Source organism: Hippopotamus amphibius, chromosome 15 (assembly GCF_030028045.1).
Source record: "Hippopotamus amphibius kiboko isolate mHipAmp2 chromosome 15, mHipAmp2.hap2, whole genome shotgun sequence".
Taxonomy (NCBI): domain Eukaryota; kingdom Metazoa; phylum Chordata; class Mammalia; order Artiodactyla; family Hippopotamidae; genus Hippopotamus; species Hippopotamus amphibius.
In genome coordinates, this window is record NC_080200.1 from 39,389,988 (window position 1) to 39,415,640 (window position 25,653).

The following is a 25,653-nucleotide window of genomic DNA, read 5'->3' on the forward strand; positions in this document are numbered from 1 at the left end:
GAATTCCTCAGTTGTCCCTAGGAAATAGTCTTTGACCATCTCCTCCCAGAGGAGACCCCATTCCTTTCTTAACATTCCTTTAGGCAGTTCGTATTTCTTTTTTGTGGCATTTCTCACAATTACATAAATAATTTATTATGTAATCAGATGGTTCTTGTGTGTTTCCTCTACAAGAAAATGGATTCCCTGAGGGCAGAGACTTTGTCTTCTACACTTAGTGTCTAGTCCAGTGCCTTGTACCTTACAGGCATCTTTCATAGATGTGTTGACCCAATGCCTAGGACGTATGCTACAAACCAGGTGGAAGCCTGAAATAGACCCAGGCTGATGGAGATGGGAATTTTGCTATTTAGTGAGACCTTAAAAACCCCAGTGGTCTTGATTCTCTTAATGGTGGGGTAAGCAGGTTTTTTGCCTTCTGATAAATATTACGGGATGGCATCATAATGATATTACAGTGAATCTTATAAGGATGACTTACTTTGAAGCAAGGGAAAGAAAATATAAGCAATGTGGTGATCTGTCCAGTTTTACAGACAGGATGCGTGTCTGGAGTGGTCTGGGTCTGAGATAGCACAGATTTTGAAAGCATAATAACAAAGCATGCTCTCCAGGAACTTAGAACCTGTCTCATTTTCTGGCTGAAGTATTGTCTGGGTAAAGTGCTACTTAGGGCTGTTTTCAAGATAAAGAGAGAAGAGCCAGGCCTGTTATTTTCTTTCTATAGCTGTGTGTGGGATCCATGTGAGATTGCTTTGTGCACATCAGCCATGATCCCAATATGCAGGAAGAAATATTGTTAATGCTTCCATGTATTTCCTGTGTGTATATATATATATATATATATATATATATATATAAACAGTAAAGTTTATATTACTTTATAATAGGCTTACCAGAAGATTTTCAAGTTATTATGTAAATAAATCTACATTATTTTTGTAGGCTGCATAGTATTCCATTGAATGGAGGTACCATAATTACTTTGTCATTAATTTTTTTTAGCAAATTGTACTTTATTTTATTTTATTTTTAGCAAATTTTTTTTTACTTATTATACTATTTTATTATAATCAAATACCACCTCATTTTAAATAGAGGCCTTGTAAATTAAACTAGATTGATGTCTTCTTTTTTTCAGTTATACATATACATGTATCTATTCTTTTTTCAAATTCTTTTCCCATTTAGGTTGTTACATAATATTGAGCAGAGTTCTCTGTGTTCTACAGTATGTCCTTGTTGGTTATCCGTTTAAAATATGGCAATGTGTACACCTCAGTTCCAAACCAGGGAGAAGGGCGGAGGGGAGGGATAGGTAGGGAGTTTGGGATTGTCATCGATTATTAACATTGAGGTTTTTATTTCTTGTTTTTCAATATTATTACCAATGCTTTAATGAACATTTTTTATACATATATGTTGCTGAATTTGTGTAATGATTTTCTTAAGCTAAATTCCTACAGTTGGGAATGCTGCATGAAAGACATCCTCTTTTTATGACTCTTGATACCCACTACCATTTGTTCCCCCAGAATTTGAATCTTTTTGCATTCTCACAGACCTCATATTGGAGCATGCCTGCTCGTCTGCATCCTTGCCAGGACTGGGTACTCTCCATCTCTGTTGGTTTTGCCATTTCAATTTGATGGCCCCCAAATTATAGCACCATTGTTTTTATATTTCTGTGATTACTTTTTTAAATTATCAGTCATTTTTATTCTTTTCTGAACTATGTGTCCTTTGTAAATTTTCTCTCCTGTTGAAATTTGTCTTTTTCTTCCTTAGTTCACAAAAGCTCTCTGTATAGTATGGTTATCAGTTCTGTCCTATTTGCTACAGATATTTTTCCAAGTTTGAAATTTAAACTTTGTGGTATTTTCTCACACAACTGGTTTTCATTTTTATATAACAGAACCTCTTGATATTTTTCAGTATGAGCTTTTGGTTTTGTTATCAATGCTTAAATCTTTCATCCATCTGGAATTAGTTTGTAGTAAGGTATGAGGAATCTAACTTAATTTTATTCCAGATTTTAAAAAATTTCCCTGAGACACTGTCAGAGAGCCAATTTGTGTTGTCTGCTTTTTCAGTAGGGATTGAGAAGCTTCCATCTGGGAAGCTACTTGAAGATAACAGTGTTAGAATCAGAAAGGCAAACCAAGACAGACTCTAGGTGACTTACTTGATTAACAGGTCACTGTTTTTGCATATCATGTAATTTGTTGACAGAATGTTTAATAATAATGGGCCTGATTGTGATTAGAATATTAGATTAACAGTATCCCAACACTAAGATATTACTACTGCTACTCAAATAAGAAAAATGCTGCTAAGAAAATGAAAAGCAAATTAGATGAATATAAGACAGGGAGGTGGGTCCATCAGCGAACCTCTGAACACTTATCACGTGCAAGAGATGCTGTGAAGTGATAGTGCGGCTGTGCCTTAGAAGATTTGGGTTCCGTGGCAATTAGCTACTAAATAAAAGTATGAGAGATTAAGTTTTCTCCAAATCTTAAGATGCTTTCAAAAGTATACATATAAAGCAAAGATGTTTAACATATATACATATATCTAATAAGCTTCTAATTGACAAGGACAAGCACAAAAATAAGTCTTTGTAAGATTTTTAATCTCTGAGTTTCTTAAAATAACCTAAAAATTTGGATCTGTCTGAGGCAGAATAAATAACGTGGATCCTATAAAAGAGCTGGGAAAGCTCCCATCCTCTGATGTTCTGAGGCGAAAGGGGCGTGGAGGCTATGGGTAAATATATACCAGCTTTCAAAAATAAATAAGACTGATGAAACTTTTTTCTAGCTGAAAAATATCTAGCTTCTAGAAAGCAAGTTAACATTGTCCTCAAGTGCATTTTCGCTGGAGAAAAATGCAGATGACAGTTCGTGGGAGCTTAGGGGAACTTCCCCAGGTATACGATGAAGTGTACTATGAAGTCGTGAAAAAGGTGTGTTTAATCTTTTCATTTGTAATTATGGCTGTTGCTGTCTTTAGCTTGAAATATTAGATATGACTTGGTTTTGAAGAGTAGCTCACTGTTATTTAGATAAAATGTTAATTATGTGTACTTTTCAGGGAGGGGAGCCTTTTAATAGATGAGTGTTGCCTTACTAAAGTGCTCTTATGCTTCATGATTTTAAGTTACTGTATCCTGACATCTTGAAACATTTGAGGGATCTGTGTTCTTGGCGGCCTCTGCTCTGTGTGGTTGCCCTGCCACCTTGAACTTGTCCCTCCTGGCACTGAGTCAGCTTGTTGCTCCTTCTTTTTTAAAAGCAGTTTCCCACTTAAACTTCTCCTATAAAGCATCCTCCACTGTCCTTATGTAGCTGTGTAACTGTTGAACAGCTGCATAGTTTAGGCTTTAAATCCACATGTTCAATTTCTTGTGCGACCGTAAACATTTTACATAAATCCAGCATAGAGCACTGTGGTCAGTACATTTTAGGTAAGTTTACTAAAAACTTATTTTTAAGTTCCAAGGCTAGTTTATATTGGTCTGCTCTGCCATGTTTGTTGCTCAGCACATGTAGCCGCCCTGCCTCTGTCAGCTCCCACGGGTGGACTGGCCATGACTTTACTTAATGGTCCTTGAGCTTCCTGGGGAAGCACTAGGATAGATATGGGGCGTGAGACCCTATGACTCTGGATGTCTTTTAACTCACCTTCACCTCACTGTCCTGTGAGGAGAGCGCAGGCAAGAAAGAGCCCTTTATACCAGAAAGCCTGAATTTCATAGAACAGAACAGCCTCATACCTTGTGTGTTTTCCACTCATCCCCAAATATTTCAGTAACATACTCATTCCTTATAGGTAGGAAGACTTGGAGATTTTGAAGAATATCTTACTCTTTCTGCTACCTTTTTTTTTTTTAAGTTTACGAGTTTCTCCCTGTGAGAGGCCCTGTCCTTGAGCATGGTTTTTCTCTTTACCTTTTGTGCTGCAGCTTCAGAGCCCACTGCCCCGCCAGCCTTCTTTCTTAGGAATTGATGGTACCCACACCAGCGTCAGTGGTCTTTTCTCAGCCTTCCTCTCTGAACTCTGTTTTCTTGGGCCTGGGTGACAACCCATTTCTTTAGATCTCAGCAATCCCGGATTTTCTCTGGTTTCCTTCTGCTTCTAGGTCACTCCCTCTCGGGATTCTTGCTGGGGTCTCTAGCTCCTTGAAGGTGCGGCTGTGTACCACTGGCTCTCAGACAAGCATCGGCTGTTTGGTGTCTGTGTGTTGTGTTCCTGTTTTGAGCTGCACTCAGCGAGTTCCTCTGGAGTCTGTGTGCACGCTCTGACTGGTCCCCGTTCTCACTCCCTGTCTGCGCCTCCCCCGACTCTTAGGCAGCAGTGGCCAGTCTCCCACATCTCTTCACAGTGGTCCCTGGTTTCTTCTTCCTGCTTTCTGGGCTAGTGACTTGAGGAAATCATAGATGTTTCCTGTCCTGTTATACTAATCCTTCATTTCTTTGATCCAGTCATTTCTTTGAAATGCCCATTAGATTTTGTCCTTTCTTTTCCATGCATGGCATCCTGAGCATACCCTTGTTGCTCTAGCCAGGCTTTCTCCTGCGGGATCCACCTCATCTCTTTCTCATTCACCTGCAGGCCTGTGGCACACCATGGCAAACTAGGCCTTCTGAGGGACTTCCCAGATTCTGCCAGGTGCTTCTTAGATCTGCGTAGAGCCCCTCTGGCTTCCTCAACTCAGTGCTTTGGCCACTACCACGGTCTTGCTGCTATTTACTGCTGCCTATGCCAGTAGCAGCTCATTGCATCCTCAAGTGGGTGACCTCCCCTAGCGTGCAGGCTGTGACCCTGGAGATGAGTGGGAAGGCTGCAGAGAAAACAGAAGGAAAGCTTTACCAAGGCTAGCTCTCCATAATCCACACAAAGGAAGCTTTTTCACTTCTCTCTGATGTTGTCTGCTTGGAGATTCCAGACCCAGTGACACTGGAGTGTTGTGGGAACCCAGTTGCTATTTGTGTTAGAAGATGTATTATAGATTTGAAACAGCTGGCTGGTAATTAATTTTCTCAGATTTGGCTGATGAATCACTGGGAGCTGCTTATACAAATAAATATGTATATTCTCTTTTTTCAGTAGTAGGTGCAAGAATTTAATCCTCAATTATTTTTTGATCAAGAAGGAGTAGAGTTTAAAATTAGTTGAGTAATGAAATTACAATATGAAAAATAATTACTTGACTAAATTTTATCTTTTGTTTCCTTTTTTTAAGCCTTAATTCCAGATGCTCCAGAGATCTTGGATTTGTCTGCTGAGTTCTCAACTTCTACATTACACCTAAAGTGGAATGACAAGGGTTCTCTTTTCCCACATCACTCAAACGTCATCTGGGAAATTAAAGTTCTACGTAAAAAGAATATGGAAATTGTAAAATTAGTAAGTTTGAACAAAAATAGTTTTTTTCCTGTGACATTAAAGAAACTGAATGATTTCTTTTTTAATTTTAAAGTGGCATCAGTGAACCTTTAGATTATTAAAGAAGTAACTCAGATCTCCTTTTGGGGTTCATTAAAAACTGTATGCTATGACTAAAAAAATCACTAAGTTAATGAAATAATGTGTAACCATTATAGGAAATTTAGGAAATTAAGGGAGGATTAATCCATGATTCTGCCACTTGAGGTAGTAAACAATACCTTTGTGTATTCCCATCTAGCCTTTTTTATATGCATGTTTTTACATAAATGAAATAAAAAGTATACATGTAATTTAATTTACATATCGTTATAAATTATCTAACATTATAAACATAAAAATAAATGTTTTGAAACACTTTTAGCCATAGTAATTATTGAGAAATTTTGTATAAATCTGTAAGTTTAAATTTATCTGAATCCAAAACAATGTTCTTATATTTAATAGTGCGTGCTTTTTTTGCCTCTGATTTTTAAAATCCCATTTATGAATAGTTTCCTAATGGTGTCTCTAGTTTGTTATTAATCTAAGGAATAGTGAGAAATAGTAGGAAAGTGTTGACAGCTGGTATGTGGGAATTCCCTCTTTTATCTTTTTACTCTTTTCTTCCTTAACGCACTTGAAATATGCCTAGTTACAGACTTAAGAATTAGAAGACCATGATTTTGGTTTATTTGCCGAAGTACATAGATAAAATAGTAAAGATAATACATGGGATTATTCTGTATTTCATAGTCACGGTCTTATTTTTCCTTTTTGACAACCTGTGTGTTACATCCCTGAAACAACTGCAGCCATAACTGCAGTTCTCTTATATCCAGTGCTTCTGGCGTTCCTGGCACTGTTGTGAAAGCGATCTGTAAGTTAATAGTTTACATCTTCACAACAGGCCCCTGGGGGAGGCACTATTAGCATTGTCCCCATTTTATAGATGAAGATACAGAGTCACAGGAAGACATTAAGTGGAGGAGCCAGGATTCAAACCCAGGCAGTTGATTCCAGAATCTGTGCTCTGCCTTAACCAGTATGGTTTATATTATATAATCAGTATACTTATTTTCATCTAAGACATCCTCCCTTTCCTTTTCACCTCTTCAAATTGAATACACATTTCAAGACCCAGGTGAAACTCTGTTCCTTATTTTAAAGCCCATTCTAATTACCTCAGTCTAAAAATGCTCTCTTGCGTTTTAATGGCAATTCTTGTGTGTCAGTCTGATTTGCAGCTAATTTTAATATAGCTCTACCATTGTTGTCTTAAAACTGTTACTTATTTAAAATTGTATTGTGTACCTTTTTTTTATGGCCTAGCATTTTATATTCTGGGTTACTACTTTCTGGCTTAGGATGACTTCTCAAAACCTCCTTTTTCTTATTTGTAAAGTGGTGTTAATCTTTGCGATAGTAAATGATACGATATTTGTAAAGCTACTCAACAGCTATTAGTTGTCATTACTTCCTTTAGGAGCTAGATGGTTGGTTGGTTGTTTTTTTTCAACTAACTTAGGAATGCTAGAGGAAGAGGGATGTAAGTGCAGTCTCTTTGACATGTAAGTGCAGTCAAACATAAATGAATGGAAATATTATTCGAAGGTCATATAACTCATTGCCACAAGATGCCTAACAAGATGGCAGTGGCAAGGTAGTAATTCCCTACTTTTTGGAACATGATCTTTGAAGCAGACTCTTTCTATGGGGAAAAATAGCAAGAGGCAAGAAAAATAGAGATAGAACAAGTTAATTTTAAAAAGTTATTGTTGTCCATAGTAAAATGTGACATTTTTATTTATAATTATGTGTTTGTATTAGTATTTAAGGCAGAATTGCTTATTATCAGTCATTTTATGACAGGTTATAATGCTATTATTTTATAATAGCTTAAAGATCATTAAAGATCATGAAATACTATAAATGAGTGTTTCATTTGTAAGTTTCACTTATAGTGTTTCAATTATAACCTGACAGTTTCTGCCCGCAGCCTCACAAAGAGCTGTGGAAGCTGTGCACTGCACGGGCCACGATGTGAAGGATGCCTGGGAGTTACGCAGCCCCCTCTCCTCCTCTCATTTTTCTCTCTTGGAAACAATGAATTTCAGTTCTTTTAGCTGATTCTTTTATTATTTGTCTCCTTTTTTCTGGATAGCACACTTATGTTGCTCTAACTTTTTTTTTAAGTTTTGAACAATGTTTTGTTAACTTCCCACAGTGGAAGATGAGGATTTACACCTGTCTCGCTTCCCAGCCCAGGGACACACACCCACATGCATGTCCACTCACACGTGTGCACGCGCGTGCTCTCTCTCTACTTCCTATTTTTTTTCCAACTGTCATTCTCTTATAATTTTTGGTAGACCAGTATTCATTATTTGTATTGTGGTTGTGTAAGCACTATTTATAACTGAACCAAGTAATGTATACTATTCTTACTTTTCCTTTTTTTTTTTGTGCCTCTTCTCATATTGTCTTGTACTTTTAATTTTATTTGTCTGCTTCGTTAGTTCAATCCTAAATTCTTTCTAGGTTATGTAAATCTGTTGAAATATTCAAATATACTAATATTTTATCAGTTTTGTCTTTGTGAATACATCTCTCTGAGGGCCTTCTGACTTACTTCCCAGTGCTTTTCATGTAAGAGCTCATGAATGATGCCAATATTTGTATAGCACAAAGTGTGGTAAATAGCTGAGTATTCTTGTGGCCAGAGGTTTCTCAGGAGCTCCAGCAGCCCGCACTCCTAGTAGCCAACCCTTGGTTTGAAGAGATTAATACAAACCTCTATGTTTTTCAACAGATTTGTTAGGAAGCTGTGGTTCATCCTCATCTGGAGGATCCCTCTTATATTTTTCTTATGATGGATCCTCTTTTTCCTGAATTCCTTATCTTCCTCTTCCTCATTTTGGTGGAAACATAAATTCTGGTAGTTATTTGCTGTTTATTGTAGATACTCTCTGGTAACTGCAGTGGTAGCCTACAGATATATTTTATTTAAAAAAATTTAACTTAGTTGCCGACAAAATTTAAAAGACTGTCAGTTCCAAATATTGAGAAGACGCAGAACAATGGGAACTTTCATACCCCTCTAGTGGGAATGTAAAAAGCTACATGATGAATACATTGAGACACTACATCTCTGAAAATGTCTGTATTCTGCATTCACTCATGACTGCTAGTTTAGCTGGGTAAAGAACTCTGGATTGGGAATTTTCTCAAGATTTGGAAGCTATTGTTCTCTTTGCTTCTCGCTGTGAATCCACCTTCATCTGTTACGCTGGACACTCATTAGGCCCCTTTGAGTCTGAAAACACATGCTTGTCAGCTTGGGAAATTTTCTTATTGTATGTCTTTGATTTCCTCATCTCTTTTTTTCTCCTTTTTTCCTTAGAACCTCTGTTCTTTAGAAATTGGACCTTTCTGATCTTTCCTCTAGTTATCTTATCATTCTTACATTCCATCAGTATTTTGCTCTATTTTCTGAGCAATTTTCCTAAAACTTCATCTTGCACTTTTGAATTTCTATTAATACACTTTTTATTGTAGAAGTGACCCCTTTTTTTGTTTTTAGTCCTTTTTTTTAAAGAAAAATGTATGTTCTTATTTCATGGATGCAGTATCTCTTCTTATCTTTGAGAATATCAGTGATTTAAAATATTTTTCTCTGTGCAGTCTGTTTTTTCAGGTTGCTTTTTCTTTATTTTGATCTTTGACTTTCATTTTAGAACTTTTTCTCCACTTTCTGGTCATCCTGGTTGCTGCTTGTATTTAAGTAGTTCTTAAAAAATAAAACAAGTCTAATTGGAACTTCTGTTTGCCTCAGTGAGACTTGTTGGCTTGGAGCTTCATTACACGTGATTAGGATGGGCTGTCAAGCTGGAGAAATGTTAATGTTATTTTAGGTTTTTATCTTGACCTGTTCATATGCTCCTTAGAAAAGTTTGTTTAGGGGACTTCCCTGGTGGCGCAGTGGTTAAGAATCTGCCTGCCAATGCAGGGGACACGGGTTCGAGCCCTGGTCGAAGAAGATCCCACATGCTGTGGAGCACCTGGGCCCATGCACCACAGCTACTGAGCCCACGTGCCACAACTACTGAAGCCCACGCACTTAGAGCCTATGCTCCACAACAAGAGAAGCCACAGCAATGAGAAGCCCATGCACCCCAATGAAGAGTAGCCCCCACTCACCACAACTAGAGAAAGCCTGTGTGCAGCAACAATGACCCAACGCAGACAATAAATTAAATTAAATTAAATTAAAAAACAAATTTAAAAAAAGAAAAGTTTGTTTAGGGTCTTACCTGGTGAATATGTACTTGGCCATCAGTATCCTGGGGGCTGAGTAGGGGAGGAAGGCAGGAGTACCCCAGCCTTTAGAATACGTGGTTAGCAGTCTCCCTGTTTTTAGTATGGTATTCCCCCATTCTCAACTCTTCTTGGAGTTCTTAAATTCAGACGAATTCTGTTTTACCTTTCCGAAACATTAATCTCCATTCTTCAGCCAAGGTAAAGAAGAATAGTCCATTGATAGTACAGGATGTGGAAGGGGATTTGGGTGCCTAACACAACTTCAAACAATTTTCAAGCAGGCTTCCTGTCTAGCTCCTCATCTTTACTGTGCATTTCCAGGGGAACCTGGTACCACCAATTCCTGAGCCCTGTGGCGTTCCTGTGATGGAAATCAGATTGTTCCTGGCTTTCTCATGGGAGGCTTAAGGTTCACCTTTCTCAGGTCTTCTGAGTCAGTTGCCATTGCCCATCTGCTTTCCAGTGTCCAGAATCTTACTGGTGTTGTTTCTTCAGTTTTTTGCCCTTGTGCATTTATGCCTTTTCTAAAAAAAAAATCTTGTACTGTTGTTCTGGAATAATTTCATGAAGTAAAGAGAAGGAAAAACATTCATTTAATCTGTTGTCTTTAACCAGAAGTCCCAAGGTCTCTTTTAGTATATCCTCATCTATTTGATTGAAATCTTGCCCGTTTTCCACAATTGAGATTATGATTTTTATATTAAGTTGCATATTTAAAAATAAAATTTGAAATATATGATGCTTATATATAAAAACAAATCCACTCTAAAATAGTAGTTTATTTTGTTGAAATGCTCTCCTCCCTTTGACTTTAACTCTTGGAGGTAAAAACCCATTAACTGTTTTTTCTCCAAGAAAAATAAAGACCATTTTAGACAGTGGTTTGGTGTATTTTCTCATGAACTGTAGTGAATGTTTTGGAATACTAACATCTTGTGTAATAGTGAAGTAGCCCCTAAAATTGAAGAAGTAAACATAAATGAATCATAATTATTGTTACTACAGCTTTCCTTTTGTGCCTTATAGAAAACAGATAGTTTTACAAAAGAACAAACCTTTGACTTACTTAGCTGATAATTGTGTACAGTCTGTTGTGTTTTTTAACCCTAAGGGAAAGCAGAACATACTACTTGGAAGTAGAATTTTGTGTTTGTATTCATTTTATAGGTGACCCACAACACAACTCTGAATGGCAGGGATGCAGTTCATCACTGGAGCTGGGCCTCAGACATGCCCTTGGAGTGTGCCACTCACTCTGTGGGGATTCGATGCTACATTGATGATCTTCAGTTCTCTGGTCGCAAAGAGTGGAGTGACTGGAGCCTACTGAGGAACATCTCTTGTAAGTGCATATTTAAAGAACTTTTATTTCAGATAAATTAGATTAGTCTTGCTTAAGGCTAGGGTTTAGTTTAATCTTTTTCTCTGAACCACATTTGGATATATGAGGGTCATGTGGGGATCTTCCAAGTGTTCCATCTCAGAACGTTTTGATTCAAAAACTCTGAGATAGGCTTCAGGAATCTGTCTTTTTAAAGAACATTCAAAGTGATTGGATAAACATCCAGGTTTAAAAATGACTTTGAATGAGCATTGAAGAACATTTTAAAATTTTGTGTTTAAGGTAATGAGATCAAGTCCATATTTTTAAAAAACAGTCACCAATTTCTTGCTCATATACTCCTGTAAGCTTCAGAGTTACTGCAGAGAACATGGGAGTCTGTAAGTATAGGACTTCCCTGGTGGCCCAGTGCTTAAGACTCCAAATTTCCAATGCAGGGGACATTGGTTTGATCCCTAGTTGGGGAGCTAAGATCCCATGTGCCATGCGGTGCAGACAAAAAAATAAAATAAAATAAACAGTGTGAATCTGCAAATATATCAAAAATCATTGGTACATTGAATAAAACTCATATGCAGGTATAATGTTGGCAGTGTGAGAGAGGGCCTGGAAAATTGTTGAAAATAAAATGAAGTCCCTAAAAAGGCTGGTAATCATTGTAGATTATTCACTCTGGTGACAGTATGGAGAAATGGACCAGAGGAAGAAAGGACTGGAAGCAGGCAGATTAATAAGGAGTATCTTGTAGGTCAGCAAAAGACAGTGAAGGTGTAAAGTAGGACACCTGGGTTTAGAAATAAAAGGGGGAAGAGGTATGAAAACACTGAAGAGACAAAATTAGAATTAGAGACTGTGCACTTGGTAGGGGAGAAATAGAGCCAAAGATGACGATTAGTTTGGGCAGCTGGGTAGCTGGTGATGCTGTCCAATGAGACAGAAACTATATGAACAAACTAGGTGGGAAAGATAAATTTCAATTTTAATATGTTGAGCTTGAGGTAGCTGTGAAGTGTTTGGGAGCAGTTTCTCATTGTCAGTTGGGAATACAAGCTCGGCATCCAGGTGGTTAGTTGGAACTGGACGTATACAGTTGACCCTTGAACAACTGGGGGTTAGGGGCTCCGACCTTCCACGTAGTGGGAAATCCACATATAATTTATAGTTGGCCCTCCATACCCGTGGAACCTCCGTATCTGTGGTTCCATCTCCCAAGGATTCAACCAACTGCAAATCCTGTAGTACTGTAGTATTTACTGTTGAAAAAAATCCACACATAAGTGAACCCATGCATTTCAAACCCATGTTGTTCAAGAGTCCACTGTCTGTATGAGGATCATTAACATACATGATGTGAAATTTTTTAAATGTTGGAGGTTAAATAACTCAAGGAAAGGGGCATGAAGACCACGGACATATCTCTTAAAAGCTTGTATGAGGAGGGAAAGATGGAAGAAAACGAGGCCAGCAAAGCAAACAGCAGCCAGAGTGTTAAGAGTAGCAAAAGTGAGAAGTCTGCACTCCAAGAGAGAAGGGAGTTTTGAAAAGGAATAGTTTAGGCACTTCTACTTCAGCTGTGGAAGCTGAAGGAAAGATTACTAAGACGTGGCCATTGAATTGAGCAGTTAGGTCACAGAGCCATTTTAGTAGCGGGATCAGAGTAGAAGCCAGATTGCAGTAGATTGAAGAGTGAATAGGTAGAAAGGAGACTAGAGATACTTTTTTTAAATTGGCTGTTTAGGAAAATAAAAGCAAAGGGGTGACTTTAACCTACAGAGTTGGGATTTTTTTTTAAAGTGCTTTTTAGGATGTGGAGTATTTAACCATGCATGTAGGCTGATGGGAAGTAGGACATCTGATCTGAATACATAGAATAATTTCAAAGGGATGGAATTATTTAATGTGCATCTTTTTCTTCATGTGGATTTTTCATATATAGATAGAAATCCACTTAATTTGAACCCTTAGACGTCTTAGATATTACCCTGTGACTTTACACGTTGACTTGCAGCCCCCTCCACTCCCCCACCATCACCCCATCAGAAGTAAATAAAAGCACACACATTTTTATATCTTGTGTATGTCTTGCTCCTTTGAAACCTGGGGGGCGTATGTTATCTTTGGGCCACTATTATTAAAAGTACCTAACAGTATTTTTTATGTACACTGGGCTAATTTATGTAAAAGACTTCTAAAGTATTTATAATTGTTTTTGCTCTTTCTAGGGTCTCCTGATTCTCAAACTAAGGTTTTTCCTCAAGACAGAGTGATACTTGTAGGTTCAGATATAACAGTATGTTGTGTGACTCAAGAAAAAGTGTTATCAGCACAGATTGGCAGTACATACTGTCCCCTTATCCATCTTGATGGGAAAAATGTTGCAATCAAGATCCGTAATATTTCTGCTTCTGAAAGTAGTGGAACAAATGTGGTTTTCTCAGTAGAAGATAACATGTTTGGAACAGTTATTTTTGCAGGATGTAAGTATATAATATATTTTTTAAAAAAAGAGGTCCTATGAATCTGTTTTGGTCCTCTTTGAAAGCCGTAATGCTTTTTCTGGGGGGTGATTTTGTTTCTTTCTTATTTTTTTATTCTTTGATGTAAGTGACTTATGAGGGTACCAGCATTTTTGCTTGCTTTAAGGTGAGTTCTAAGCTTGTCTTCTACATACCTGTAGCTATATAATTTGTAGGTTTTGTAATAAGATTTGAAACATTCAACTGCTAATTTTTAGTTTAAGTTCTTAGTTAACAGCTTTGTTGAGTCAAGGGCAGTTAGTATATAATACTTCTTAATCCTACATTAAGAATTTTTTCATAGAAATTAATTTCCCACCTAATTAAATTGTACTTTTTTTAAGTACCTGAATTAAAGAAATTGTAATGATTTTACACAAAATCTTTCAAAAGCATAACCTATGATTCTCTGTGCGAGAAGCTGGAGGTGGCTGGAGGATGTGGGGGAAGGAAGAGTCCCCCCTCACTGTGTTCTGTGTATGATGTACTCTCTGTAATGCAGGGGCATCTTTTAACATGGTCACTTCTACATTCTGTGATGTTTCCAAAAGTTGTCGTGGGTGGACTGCCCTACCTATATGGCTTGTGTTGTGAATCCACAGATAATCTTGTATTTAAAGTTTTTCTGTCCCCTCTCCTGTGGAAATTGTAACGTTACGATGCACTGATGGCTTTGCCTCCAGCAGTGCTTCCCTTCCTCCTTACGTTCTGAACTTAAAGTTCTGAGTGGTCCAAGGGTCTCATGAATAAAGTATGTGAAATGTAATGAATGGGTTTTGTGATTTTCTTTTGATCACTTAGTGATTTTTCTTATGCTTTTTTTTTTATGTTTCTCAGCTGTACTCTAGATCAGCCGCTTTTAGTCACTTTTTTACTTCCGTGAAATTTATGATAAATTACATTCAGTTGCTGATAGATTCCCAAGGGAATAACCAGGATTAGGTACCCTTCTCAGCTTGATGGCTGTAACTTTACTCTCTTTTTGCCTTCTCAGTAAGACATTTTGGAATTCAAATGAGAGTAAGGATATATTCAAATTTAAATTTTAGAAATTTAAAAAATTACATTTTCTTTCCTAAATGGAATTTTAGGAAATGATTTGCAACATTCCTCACAAATGATCATGGTGCCTAAGTTGAGAACCAGTGTAGTGAGACTGCTTGATAAGTGATACCAAAAAGTGAGATATTCATTTAAAAGAATGAAATAAAAAATTAAAACTTAAAAGATGAGATTATTCACCGTTTTTACTATTTCTAACCATGTTCTAATCTTTTATCATAGTGCTAGAGCAAACCTATTTAATTCATTACTTAGCTTTCATTTATAACATTTGGAGGTTGAAATATTGATCAATATTTGTCAATTCAAGAGCAGCAGTAGCATTTCACTTCAGAGGGAGCTCTTTAGACACTGGCAGCAAGGGCAGGCTATGGTGTGAATTAGGGAATCAAGATTCACTTTTCTTTTCCCTTGTGGGTATCCTGTGATCCCATCATTTACTGAAAAGGCTGAAAAGAATTTTAGAATCAGCTTGTCAGTTTTCCTCTACACATATACATACACATTCAAACCTGCCAGGATTTTGATTGATAATACATTAAATCTATCAATTTAGGAGGATTTTTATTCTTACAATATTGAGTTTTCCAAACCATGAACATAGTATAGACTTCCGTTTATTTAGATTTTCTTTGATTTATTTTAGTAATAAGATATGTTTTATATCTTTTGGTAAATTTATTTTTAGGTGTTTGATGTTTTCTGGTACTATTAAAAATTGATGGTTTTAAATTGCATTTTCTGTATTCTGCTGTATAGAAAGACAATTGATTCATACTGAGTTTTTACCTAGCTTCAATTGATTCTTTTGTGAGTTTCTTCGAAAAGAAAATCAGTGAATTTCAAATACTGCCTTCTCATGTTTTTTTTTTTCTCCTTCAGTTTTTCCTTCCACTTCTGTGTAGTTTGCTCCTGTTATTTGGATTTTAAGTATTTCAATTCATATCTGCCAAATCCTAAAATAATCAGCACTTTAAATATCCTCAAAATTTGGGGTATTTGAATTTAATAAAATGACTAAAAGTTTGACCTTAAGTTTAAAACAGTTTTCAAAATAAATGTCAGTGTTGCTTTTATTATCCAGTTGTTAAACTTTCATATAAATACTCATTACTTCTCTTAATGTTACCTAAGATACTTTGAAGGATGTAATGCTTGCCTCTGGGGAAAGTATGTGAAATTTTCTGTCTTGTTTGATAAACTAAGAACTCTTAAAAATTTAGGTTTTTTAAAATAAAGTTATCTTTTAGACTTTTTCAATGAGTAGATAATTGTTTAACAAAAACTTACCTCCATGGAAGATAGTTTGGATAAATATTACAGAAATACCAGTTTCTGTATATGCTTGGATAAAAGCACAGAAACATCACTTTCTATAACCAGTGTCAGATTGTAGAATTTTTATTTTTCACTCTAAGGTCTCACAAAATAAAAACGAAACGCGTTCTTTTCCTTGTTCTAGTCTTGCCCCTACAAAAAAGAGCAGTTTCATTAAAGAGCAAAAACAGCAAAAGAGCAGTAGTCACTTTGAATATAGGGCGATGCAGAAAGAGTTACTTTGTGAATAATAGTCCTTATAGCTTAAAGAACTCTGAAATGTATTGCGTGACTTATATTGACTTATAATATGATTTGGTACTTCTTTTCAAATATAAAGATGATAGGTAGTAATACTTTTAACCTGTAGATTTTTCTGATTTAACTAGTTGGACACAGTTTCCTTTGAGAGATTTGATGGACTCCGAAATAGGATTTAAGGGAAAAACATGATAGTTGATCTCTTCAGGCTGCTATTGGGGAGTTTCCAAATAAGCTAATAGTCACTCTTAAGCATATCTTAATCCATCATTCCTAATGTAATATGAATTCTGACACAATATGCTATGCAAAGAATGATAATTCCTGCGTTGTTCAAAATGTAAGCAAATTATTTTATTTTTTTTAAGGAAATTGTCCAAAGTGTAATTAATATTTATGAAACATAACGTTTTCAGGGAAATATATATATAATCAAAGTAACTGCCTTTTTTTAAATTAGATCCCCCTGATATTCCTCAACAACTGAACTGTGAAACATATGATTTAAAAGAGATTATATGCACTTGGAATCCAGGAAGACCAACATCCTTGGTGGGCCCACGCAATACAAGTTACACTTTGTTTGAAAGGTAAAGGTGTCTGGAGAAGGTTGTCAGACAGTGAGGAGTCTGTTGGAAGGATGTTAAATGACATAAGGAGATGCTCTATTTCATTTATATTATGAGAAAGATAGAAAACAAAATATGCTGTAGAAAATTTGGTATACATAAATACTGCAATTTAAACACATGCAGGCTCAATATCTTGTCATCTTTTTAAAAATACCTAGAAGGAAGAACCCTCAAATATGAACAGAGGCTGGGCTGTCTCTGGATAGTGGGCTTATGGCTGATTATTTCCTCCTGTTTTCTACATTGTATATATTTTCTGCCCTGAGTATGTAGTATATCTATAATTAGAAATATAAACTTAAAAAAAATTAATTATTAGAAATTTACCCATTTTTTTCCTGCATTATATTTTGCCATTTTGAAATTATTTTAATATTCCTTCATGTTCTCTTAATTCAGTTTTTCAGGAAAATATGTTAGATTTAAAAGAGTTGAATTGCCCACAAATGAAAGCTATCAGTTATTCTTTCAAATGCTTCCAAATCAAGAAATATACAATTTTACATTGAATGCTCGAAATCCTCTGGGTCAATCAGAATCAACACTTTTAGTTAATATAACTGAAAAAGGTAAGCTGCATAAACCAGTGTCTTAAAAATAACTGTAGAGGTGGTAAAATGTCTTGAGATTAATGAAAGGTGCCTCTAGGGATTACTTTGTACTGATTATATCCTTTATAGTTACTTAATGTTAATTAAGTTAATTAACTAAAAACTTAAAAGTGTTAATTTTGTAAATTTCATTTAAAAATCTTTAAAATTTATCATTTCAAGCTTCACTGTTTTATTAAATTCAAAAAAAAATTTCAATTACTTGTTTCATAGAAACTGTAAGTGGCTTTAATAGTTTTTGATTTCTGAAAAATTTTTTTGACCAATTTTTAAAACCTTTTTATTTTGAAATAACTGTAAAGTCGAAGGTAGTTGCAAAAGTAATAAATTCGAGTCCTTCATCTGACCTTCTCAGTAGCAACATCTTAGATAACTGTAGTACAAAATCCAAACTAGGCAGTTGACCTTGATTCAACACTGAACCAGACTACTGACCTTGCTCAGTTTTCACCAGTTTTTATATGCATTTAATTGTGTGTGTGTGTGTGTGTGTGTGTGTGTGTGTGTAGTTCTGTGCAGTTGGATCCAGGTATAGATTCACATAACCCACCAGTACGATTAAGATACAGAACTGTTTTGTCGCCCCAAAGGAGCTGCCTCCTGCTGTTACTATAGCAACCCCACCCCCACCCCCCACCAACACACACGCACACGCACGCGCACGCGCTCGCGCTCATGCTCTTGAATCTCTGTCCCTGGAAAACAGCTAATCTTTTCTTCATCTCTATTGTTTTGTCATTTGGGGAATGTTGTGTGAATGGTGTCCTACACTATTTAAACTTTGGAGGTGGCATTTTTACTAAGGATGGCGTCCTTGAGATCCATCCAAACAGTTGTATGTATCAATAAAGAGTTTGTTCCTTTTCACTGCTGATGATTTCTGAATTTTACCAACCCCTATTAATATATAGCTCAAAATAGAAGTAGAAGAGGTCGATCTTTTTGGCATTCATTCCTGTAGTCATTCCATGTGTATCAGCTCCATGCCAGGCTCTGCCACATACAGAGCAGTGGCGCAGAGGCTTCTCTTAGAGACAGTCAGGGCATAGGGGCTTAAACCAAACGCATGATGATACAGCCTGGCAAGTGACTACTAGAGGCTCCTGTTGCCCTCCTTGTGAATGTAAGTCACTTTTATCAATTATTCTGTCTCATCATCTTTGTTATTTCTTGGTTTTTTTCCCCTGAGGTCAGAAAGGCTATGTTTTATATTTGAGTGGCGGTTTTGTATGTATTTGTCTGCCCTCTGCCATTTCAGTCACATCTTCCACATGATTCTTTCCCATCTCTTAAATTGGGATGTGTACTATCGCCAGGGTAATGTGCAGTTGGCTTCACTGTACCTTTGTTCTTGCTGAGACCCCAGCCTGAAATGCTTTTGTGCAGCCATTTTGCCGATTTCAGTCTTATTCATCCTTCAGAGCTTATCTTAAGTTCCATCTTCACTGTACATTACACTTACATCTAGATCCCTGTAGCATTTAATATCTGTACAATACATTTAAGATTTACTGTATATACTCTTGTTGATTTTCTTTCTTTTTGTCATTCCCCAAGTAAATGAGGGGTTCTTTAAAGGTAGAGACTTACTACCTGTTAGTATTTCTGATGCCAGCTGAGGAACCTTGAGCGTGAATGGTTCTTAAACAGTGCTGGCCTGGTGTCAGCAGTAGAGGTGAGGTTTGTGTTCCACAGTCACTGGGTGGAACGTTGTTGATCAGCACTAATGGCACCTCTCCTGTTTTTTGTTTTCTTTGACTCTCATTTGTCTTATTAGAAAAGAGCTTTTAAAGTAATCTTTGAAAATTATATTTACAGTTCATCCCCATATTCCTACCTCGATCAAAGTGAAGGATGTTAATTCAACAGCTGTTACACTTTCCTGGCATTTACCAGGCAGCTTTGCAAAGATTAAACTGTTATGTCAAATTGAAATTAATAAAACCAACTCAGTACATGAATTGGTGAGTAAGATTCTTCTGTAAACTTCCTTTGACGTTATTTTGGAAAAAATACTTAGTTTTCAAAAAGACTTAAGTAAATTGACATGCATAAGCTCTCAGATTATTTATTATAGAGATTTACTAAGAGCCAGGACATTATGTATCAGTATCATAACAGCATCATATTTAGCACTTAAAAACAATGATAATACTGGATATTGTAGAGCATAAGTTTGACTCTTACTACTCAGAATGTTTCCAGGTCTAATATAGTACCTGGCACGTAACTGGCGCTCAATAAATTTGTGAATGAATGAGTAGTTTTTGCTGTAACCTTTGGTGTTAGTTAATGGACTAATCGGCACTAGAGAGAAGATGTGATATTTAAAACTGCTCAGTGCAGCAATAGGTGCAAGTTATAATTGGTCGTTATAAGTCAAAACATGGCTTTTTAATACATTTTAAATACTTAGGTTGACTTTTATGCTGCACCATCTTGTAATCTGGGGTAGGTCCAAAATAAATGCTGTTATACTTAAATAGTCATTTGGAAACTTGCTGATAATTTCTGGAAAATCAGTCAAACTGCAAAATGTAACCCAAAGAGCTCCTTTGCAATAAGTGATTGAGAACTCAGAGACTTCCCTGAGGCATGCAAATCCTCAGATTTGTTTAGATGGCTTCATCTTAATTTTATTTAGTTTAAATATTTGTTGAATATTCTACATTTTAGCACCACACTAGAGGTTCTAAGTGCCATATAAAAAAAGATACATAAGATGATGCCTGCCTCCAGTAAACTTCTGGATATCATCTGAATAATGTGTTTATTCTCAAGGTCATCTTAGATTACTAAGTTATATTAAGGTATATTGCATCACCATTACCCATTGACTGAATACCATCTCTGCATAATTTAATTGTCCATTATTACTTAGATCCAACATCTGAATTAAAAAAATACCTCAGTTTTATTTATTGCTATTGCAGAGCATGATTTGGCATTTATATAAGAATTAAAATATAGTGGATAAACTATCTTCAGTTTTATAGAGGTAAACTCTTACGACATTCAGTCAATTTATGTTACAAATTTGGGAGGCTTTCTTCTGAAAAAATATATGTATATGTGTGTGTATTCATATACACATGAGATTTTATATGTAATATATGTGTTTGTTTTCTAATAGCGGAATGTCACAATAAAAGGAGTAGAAAACTCAAGTTATCTTGCTGCTGTGGACAAGTTAAATCCATATACCATATATACTTTTCGGGTCCATTGTTGTACTGACCCCTTCTGGAAATGGAGCAAATGGAGCAGTGAAAAACAGTATTTAACAACAGAAGCTAGTAAGTTAACTGAATGATTTATGGCTAATTCTTACTGTGGATCCAGAAATTTTACGCCTTTTTTTTTTAATGAAAATGTCACCAAAATGACTAAAAGTAGCAGAATGTTTAGATAAACTGTGTAACTGTATAATACCTGCTAGTAAAATATCATACATTTTAAATGATGGTTTTTAAAGTTTTGTGATAATATGGAAAAACACTTGGCTTGTGTTACATGAAAGCACTAGGATACCCTATCCACAATATGATTGCAACTATATTAAAATGATACATAGGAAACCAAACTTGAAACCATACTAAGATTATGGGGTGATTTTTCTCACACTCTTTCCTCCTTTTCCTGGAATTTTAATAATGTATTTAGGGTGTCTTTATTGAAAACAATTATAATAAAGCTAAATTTGGTGGAATTTTTATTTGCCACCTAAGCCTGAAAAATGGATTGGACTACAAATTCTTAAACTTTAGTTTCTGTGGTACACCCAGGTTGAAATACCTATAAAGTCAAGTAACTGGTTTTCTGAGTGTAATAATTTCTAAAGACAGAATGAAATTCTATTCTTGACTAATCAGATGTCAGCTTTAAAACAAACAGCAAAAAATTTAGAAATAGGTGTAATTTTCAGGAATCATTCAACAAAAGCTACCAGAAACTTTATTTGCGATATTTAATATAGGGAATATAAAACTTCTTCCAAAAAATTTAACAAACAGTAAGAAAAAATGACAGGTGTTAACCCAGATTTTGTCTCTCCACATGAAGACTGGAGAGGTGAGAGAGGATCTTTACAATATATGTAAGCTTTGGATCATGCTTGAGTCCAGGGGGAGAGTGTATTAGTTATCTGTTGCCATGACAAATTACCCCAAAATTCAGTGGCTTAAAACAGCAAACATTTGTTATCTCACAGTGTGTGTGGATCAGAAATTCAGGAGCAGCTTAGCTGAGTGGCTCTGGCATAGGGTCTCTCATGAGGCTACAGTCAGGACGTGGGTCTAGACTGCAGGCTTGACTGGGGCTAGAGGATTGGCTTTCAGGATGGTTCACTCACATGGCTGTTGGCAGGAGGCCTCAGTTTTTCACCATGCTGGCCTCTCTGTAGGGCTGCTGGAGTGTCCTCACCATGGCAGTCGGCAACTCCCAGACTTTTAGTGATCAAAGAGAGAACAGGGCAGCCTCCACAATGTCTTTTATGTCCTAGCCTCAGGAGGAACATACATCACATCTGCCCTACTGGTCACACAGGCCAACCCTGATACAGTGTGGGAGGGACCACACAAGAACATGAACATCAGGAGGTGTGACCAGTATCATTGGTCATTTTGGAGACTGGCTACCACAGGAGCTTTCGCCTGCAGTTGATGAGCTGACATTGCCAAGAGGAAACATTTTATTTATGCCTCATTAAGATGAAGGCATTAATTCACTTAACAAATACTTATTGAATATCCACCATGTGTCAGGAATTGTTCTAGTTACTAGGAATATAGCAGTGAATAAAACAGCAATCTCTGCCCATAAGGTTTATAGAATAGAGGATTAGAAATGAGTTTTTAAAAACATATGTAATAGTGTATTGGGTGACGGTGAGTGCACAGGAGAAAATAAAACCTAGAGAGAAGCTAGGGAATGAAGGCTAGGTGGTTTGGGGAGGGGGGGGGTCACTGGAAAAGACTTCACTAATAACACTTGATCTGAGATATAAAGGAGGTGGTGAAGGAAGCTACATGGTTAATTCAGAGGAGGACAGGTCTAGGCAGAGGAAGAGAGGGCATGGAAAGTGCAGAAAGCCTGGGGCAGGTGTCCTTGGCATGTTTGAGGAATAGCCAGGAAGCCAGCATGTAACCAGAGGTGGCTTTAGTAAGGAGAGATAGGAGCATGTGAGGTGGAGAGGTAGCCCCTGACCCATCTCTGAGGGACTTGAGGGTGATTTTAACCCATTGTAGGGGACCTTGTGCTTTGCAGACGTTCAGAGCTCAGCTTTTCCATTGCTCCATTTTCTAAGTGGAAGCCACTGACTGCTTCACATTTTGAGAATTTCAGAAACCTAGACAAAACTTTCAAACACCACCATCCCAATTATTGATCTTATCAGTTGACATAGTGTGCATCTTCAAATACTAACTTTTAAATATCTTTTCTAGTTCCTTCAAAGGGACCAGATACTTGGAGAGAGTGGAGTTCTGATGGAAAAAATTTAATAATATATTGGAAGGTAAATATCTGATTTTTCCTTGAATATTTAAATAACTTTATTGTGCTAAACTGTTTAACTTCCATATGGTACCTGGGTTATCAGGGAGCCAGGATTTCGCAGACTGGCTTAGTTTACATTATTGCTGAGAACGTAGCCTGGCTTCTGAAAGCCCCGGGTCCCTCATCACTGAGGGTGCAGCACAGTCACTGCAGTGAGGATCTCTGTCTCAGAGCTGAGCATTCTTTACTTTGATTTCATGAGGCCTGTAAAGGACTGGGGATTTCATGACCTCCATGTCTCTCACTTTAGTCAGAAATGCACCGGAAACCACAAGTTAGAATCCCGTGTGTTTATGTTGCATTTTCTCTTCAGTGACTAGGAAACCATCTTTTTATGCATATCATGTGTAATTTGTTGTCCCCCAAGTGAATTGCATTATAATATGATAATTATAAAGTTTTACATACTTTACTAAAATTTTACATAAAATATGAATTGCATTATGTTTTACTAGCTTTTTCTTACCAGAGCAAATGTTTTTGTTGCTATATTTTTTTATCTGATTTATGAACATCAAAACCATGAACAGTTGTTTTCTTCATCAGATTTCACAGGAACAGTTATAACCAGATTCTTTTAAATAGTAAATTTTGTTATTGAAAGTGAAACCATTGATTTTATTGTTTCACATCAGTACAGCTTTAAAGGAAAGCTTTGAAGTCTGTGTGCGAGTTGTGTGCACATTCCGGTGCTTTGAGGCTGTCTGCATGTGACTGTGCGCCCCCTGCTCTTGACTAGCAAATCCCCGGGCTACTCTCGGTTGTCTCTCAGATTTCACAGTGATACAGTAATGATTATATAAATTACTTCAGTGTAGAGGAAATTCAGAATATTGTTCAAACTCGATGAATGGTTAACCAAGGATTAAAAATATTGAAGCGATTCAGATTCTAAGTTCAGTGACTAGTTGATGGTTCTGCCATGTTTGGGTGGGACGTTAAGTTGCTTTGGACATGCTGAGTTTTTTAAACATGTACCACCCTGCAGGCTGTCCGAGTACAGTTCAGTAGGTGGTGGTTTGATATAAGGCTTTGAAGCTCAGGAGGGGTCTGAGCTAAAGACATAGCTTTGAGTAGTGTATAAGTGGGATCACTCAGGGAAAGCACACAGGATAGAAAGAGGCCAAGAGTGGAACTGTAGGTGACGGCTGCATATAAAGGACCAGCAAAGGAGGGGGTTGCAGCAGAGGAGACTGGGAAGGTCAGAGGGGCAGGAAAACCAGTAGAAAAGAGTTTTGCAAAAACCAAGGGAAGGGAATGTGTAAAGGAATGAATAGTATCAAATGAAACCCACAAGTCTTAGGGTGGTAACGTGCCCACTGGACCAGGCCACCGGAGAGCCACCAGGGACCTCTGTTGGAGCAGTGTCTTCAGCAGAGTATGAGTGTCAGTGTCAGTCTGGACCAGAGGGTCACATGCATTGCTGTATAAATTGGAGCAGTTGTTTTGAAAAGCAGCTTAGCTATATAAATAAAGCAGTTTGAGTGTTTATTTCCTTTTATCCAGTAAGTACACTTTTGGGAACCCACATTAAAGAATTAATCCTAACCATGAAAAAAAAAATGTACCAAAAGGTTCATTTTAGTATTGTGGAAAATTGGGAACAACTTAAATTTCGTTTATTTAAGGAATATTCAAGCAAACTGTTAAAAAATGCTACATGAAATATAAAGCTATTAAAATGTATATAACTGTATTATTATGGACAAATGTGTATTATAGAAAGTAAAAAAAGATATAAAATTGTGTAGTATGATTGAAACAATGTTAATAAAAGTCTCCGTCTAGAGAAACAACTTGAAGTAAATATCAAAGTATAAAAGTAAGAGATGGAAATATGGGAGATTTTTCTTGTTTTCTTCCAGCTTTTTAATATTTTCCACATTTTCTGTAATGAGCAAGTATTATTTTAAAATGAGAAAATAACACCTGTTTAAAAGTTTATTTAATATTTTTTTTATTTTTAAGTAGAGCAGTGCTGCTCATCACTTTTCTTGGTTTGCTTCTGAAAAATATCAGGCTAAATACTGTTTTGTTACTGAATTTTTATGTTTCTGTGTGTTCTTACTGCTTACAACAAGTGTAGTTCTTCTTCAGCATCACTCTCCTGATTTATCCAGGTCTCTGTGGATTTTAAATCTGTGTTGTGCACTGTTAACGACTTCATCTTTTCTAACATTACTTTGTTAGGATTAGCGGAGTGTCCAGTTTAGACTCGATGGCCTTGCCTTGTTACATAATCACTCTTTGCAGATTTTTGTAACAGAATTTATTTTTCTGTTTTTATAGCCTTTACCCATTAATGAAGCTAATGGAAAAATACTCTCCTATAATGTATCATGTTCCTCAGAGGAGGAAACTCAATCCCTTTCTGAGATTCCGGATCCTCAACACAAGGCAGAGATACAACTTGATAAAAATGACTACATCATCAGCGTGGTGGCCAAAAATTCTGTCGGCTCATCACCACCTTCTAAAATAGCGAGCATGGAAATTCCAAATGGTGAGTACTTAAGAGTAAAGTAGTGTATGAGGACAAGAAGTAGAGGTGAAACCTTTCAGAGGTGTTGCTTGCTCTCAAACATGTCAGCTCTCTTCTCACATCC

The 25,653-nt window shown here is 36.6% G+C and overlaps 1 protein-coding gene across 3 annotated transcripts in view; it reads left to right on the forward strand.

Annotated features, from left to right (window-relative positions):
- Window positions 1-25,653, forward strand: part of LIFR (LIF receptor subunit alpha) — a 76,109-nt gene that overhangs the window by 30,346 nt on the left and 20,110 nt on the right. For 2 of the 3 annotated variants that reach the window (XM_057708250.1, XM_057708251.1), the window contains exons 5-13: window positions 5,249-5,412; window positions 10,918-11,092; window positions 13,315-13,569; window positions 16,709-16,838; window positions 17,280-17,449; window positions 19,310-19,455; window positions 20,625-20,787; window positions 22,936-23,006; window positions 25,337-25,550. In XM_057708250.1, the coding sequence (XP_057564233.1) occupies window positions 5,249-5,412; window positions 10,918-11,092; window positions 13,315-13,569; window positions 16,709-16,838; window positions 17,280-17,449; window positions 19,310-19,455; window positions 20,625-20,787; window positions 22,936-23,006; window positions 25,337-25,550 (1,488 nt within the window). Of the gene's footprint in view, window positions 1-2,488; window positions 2,969-5,248; window positions 5,413-10,917; window positions 11,093-13,314; window positions 13,570-16,708; window positions 16,839-17,279; window positions 17,450-19,309; window positions 19,456-20,624; window positions 20,788-22,935; window positions 23,007-25,336; window positions 25,551-25,653 lie in introns of those variants that run through there. The other variant, XM_057708252.1, reaches the window with a different exon arrangement.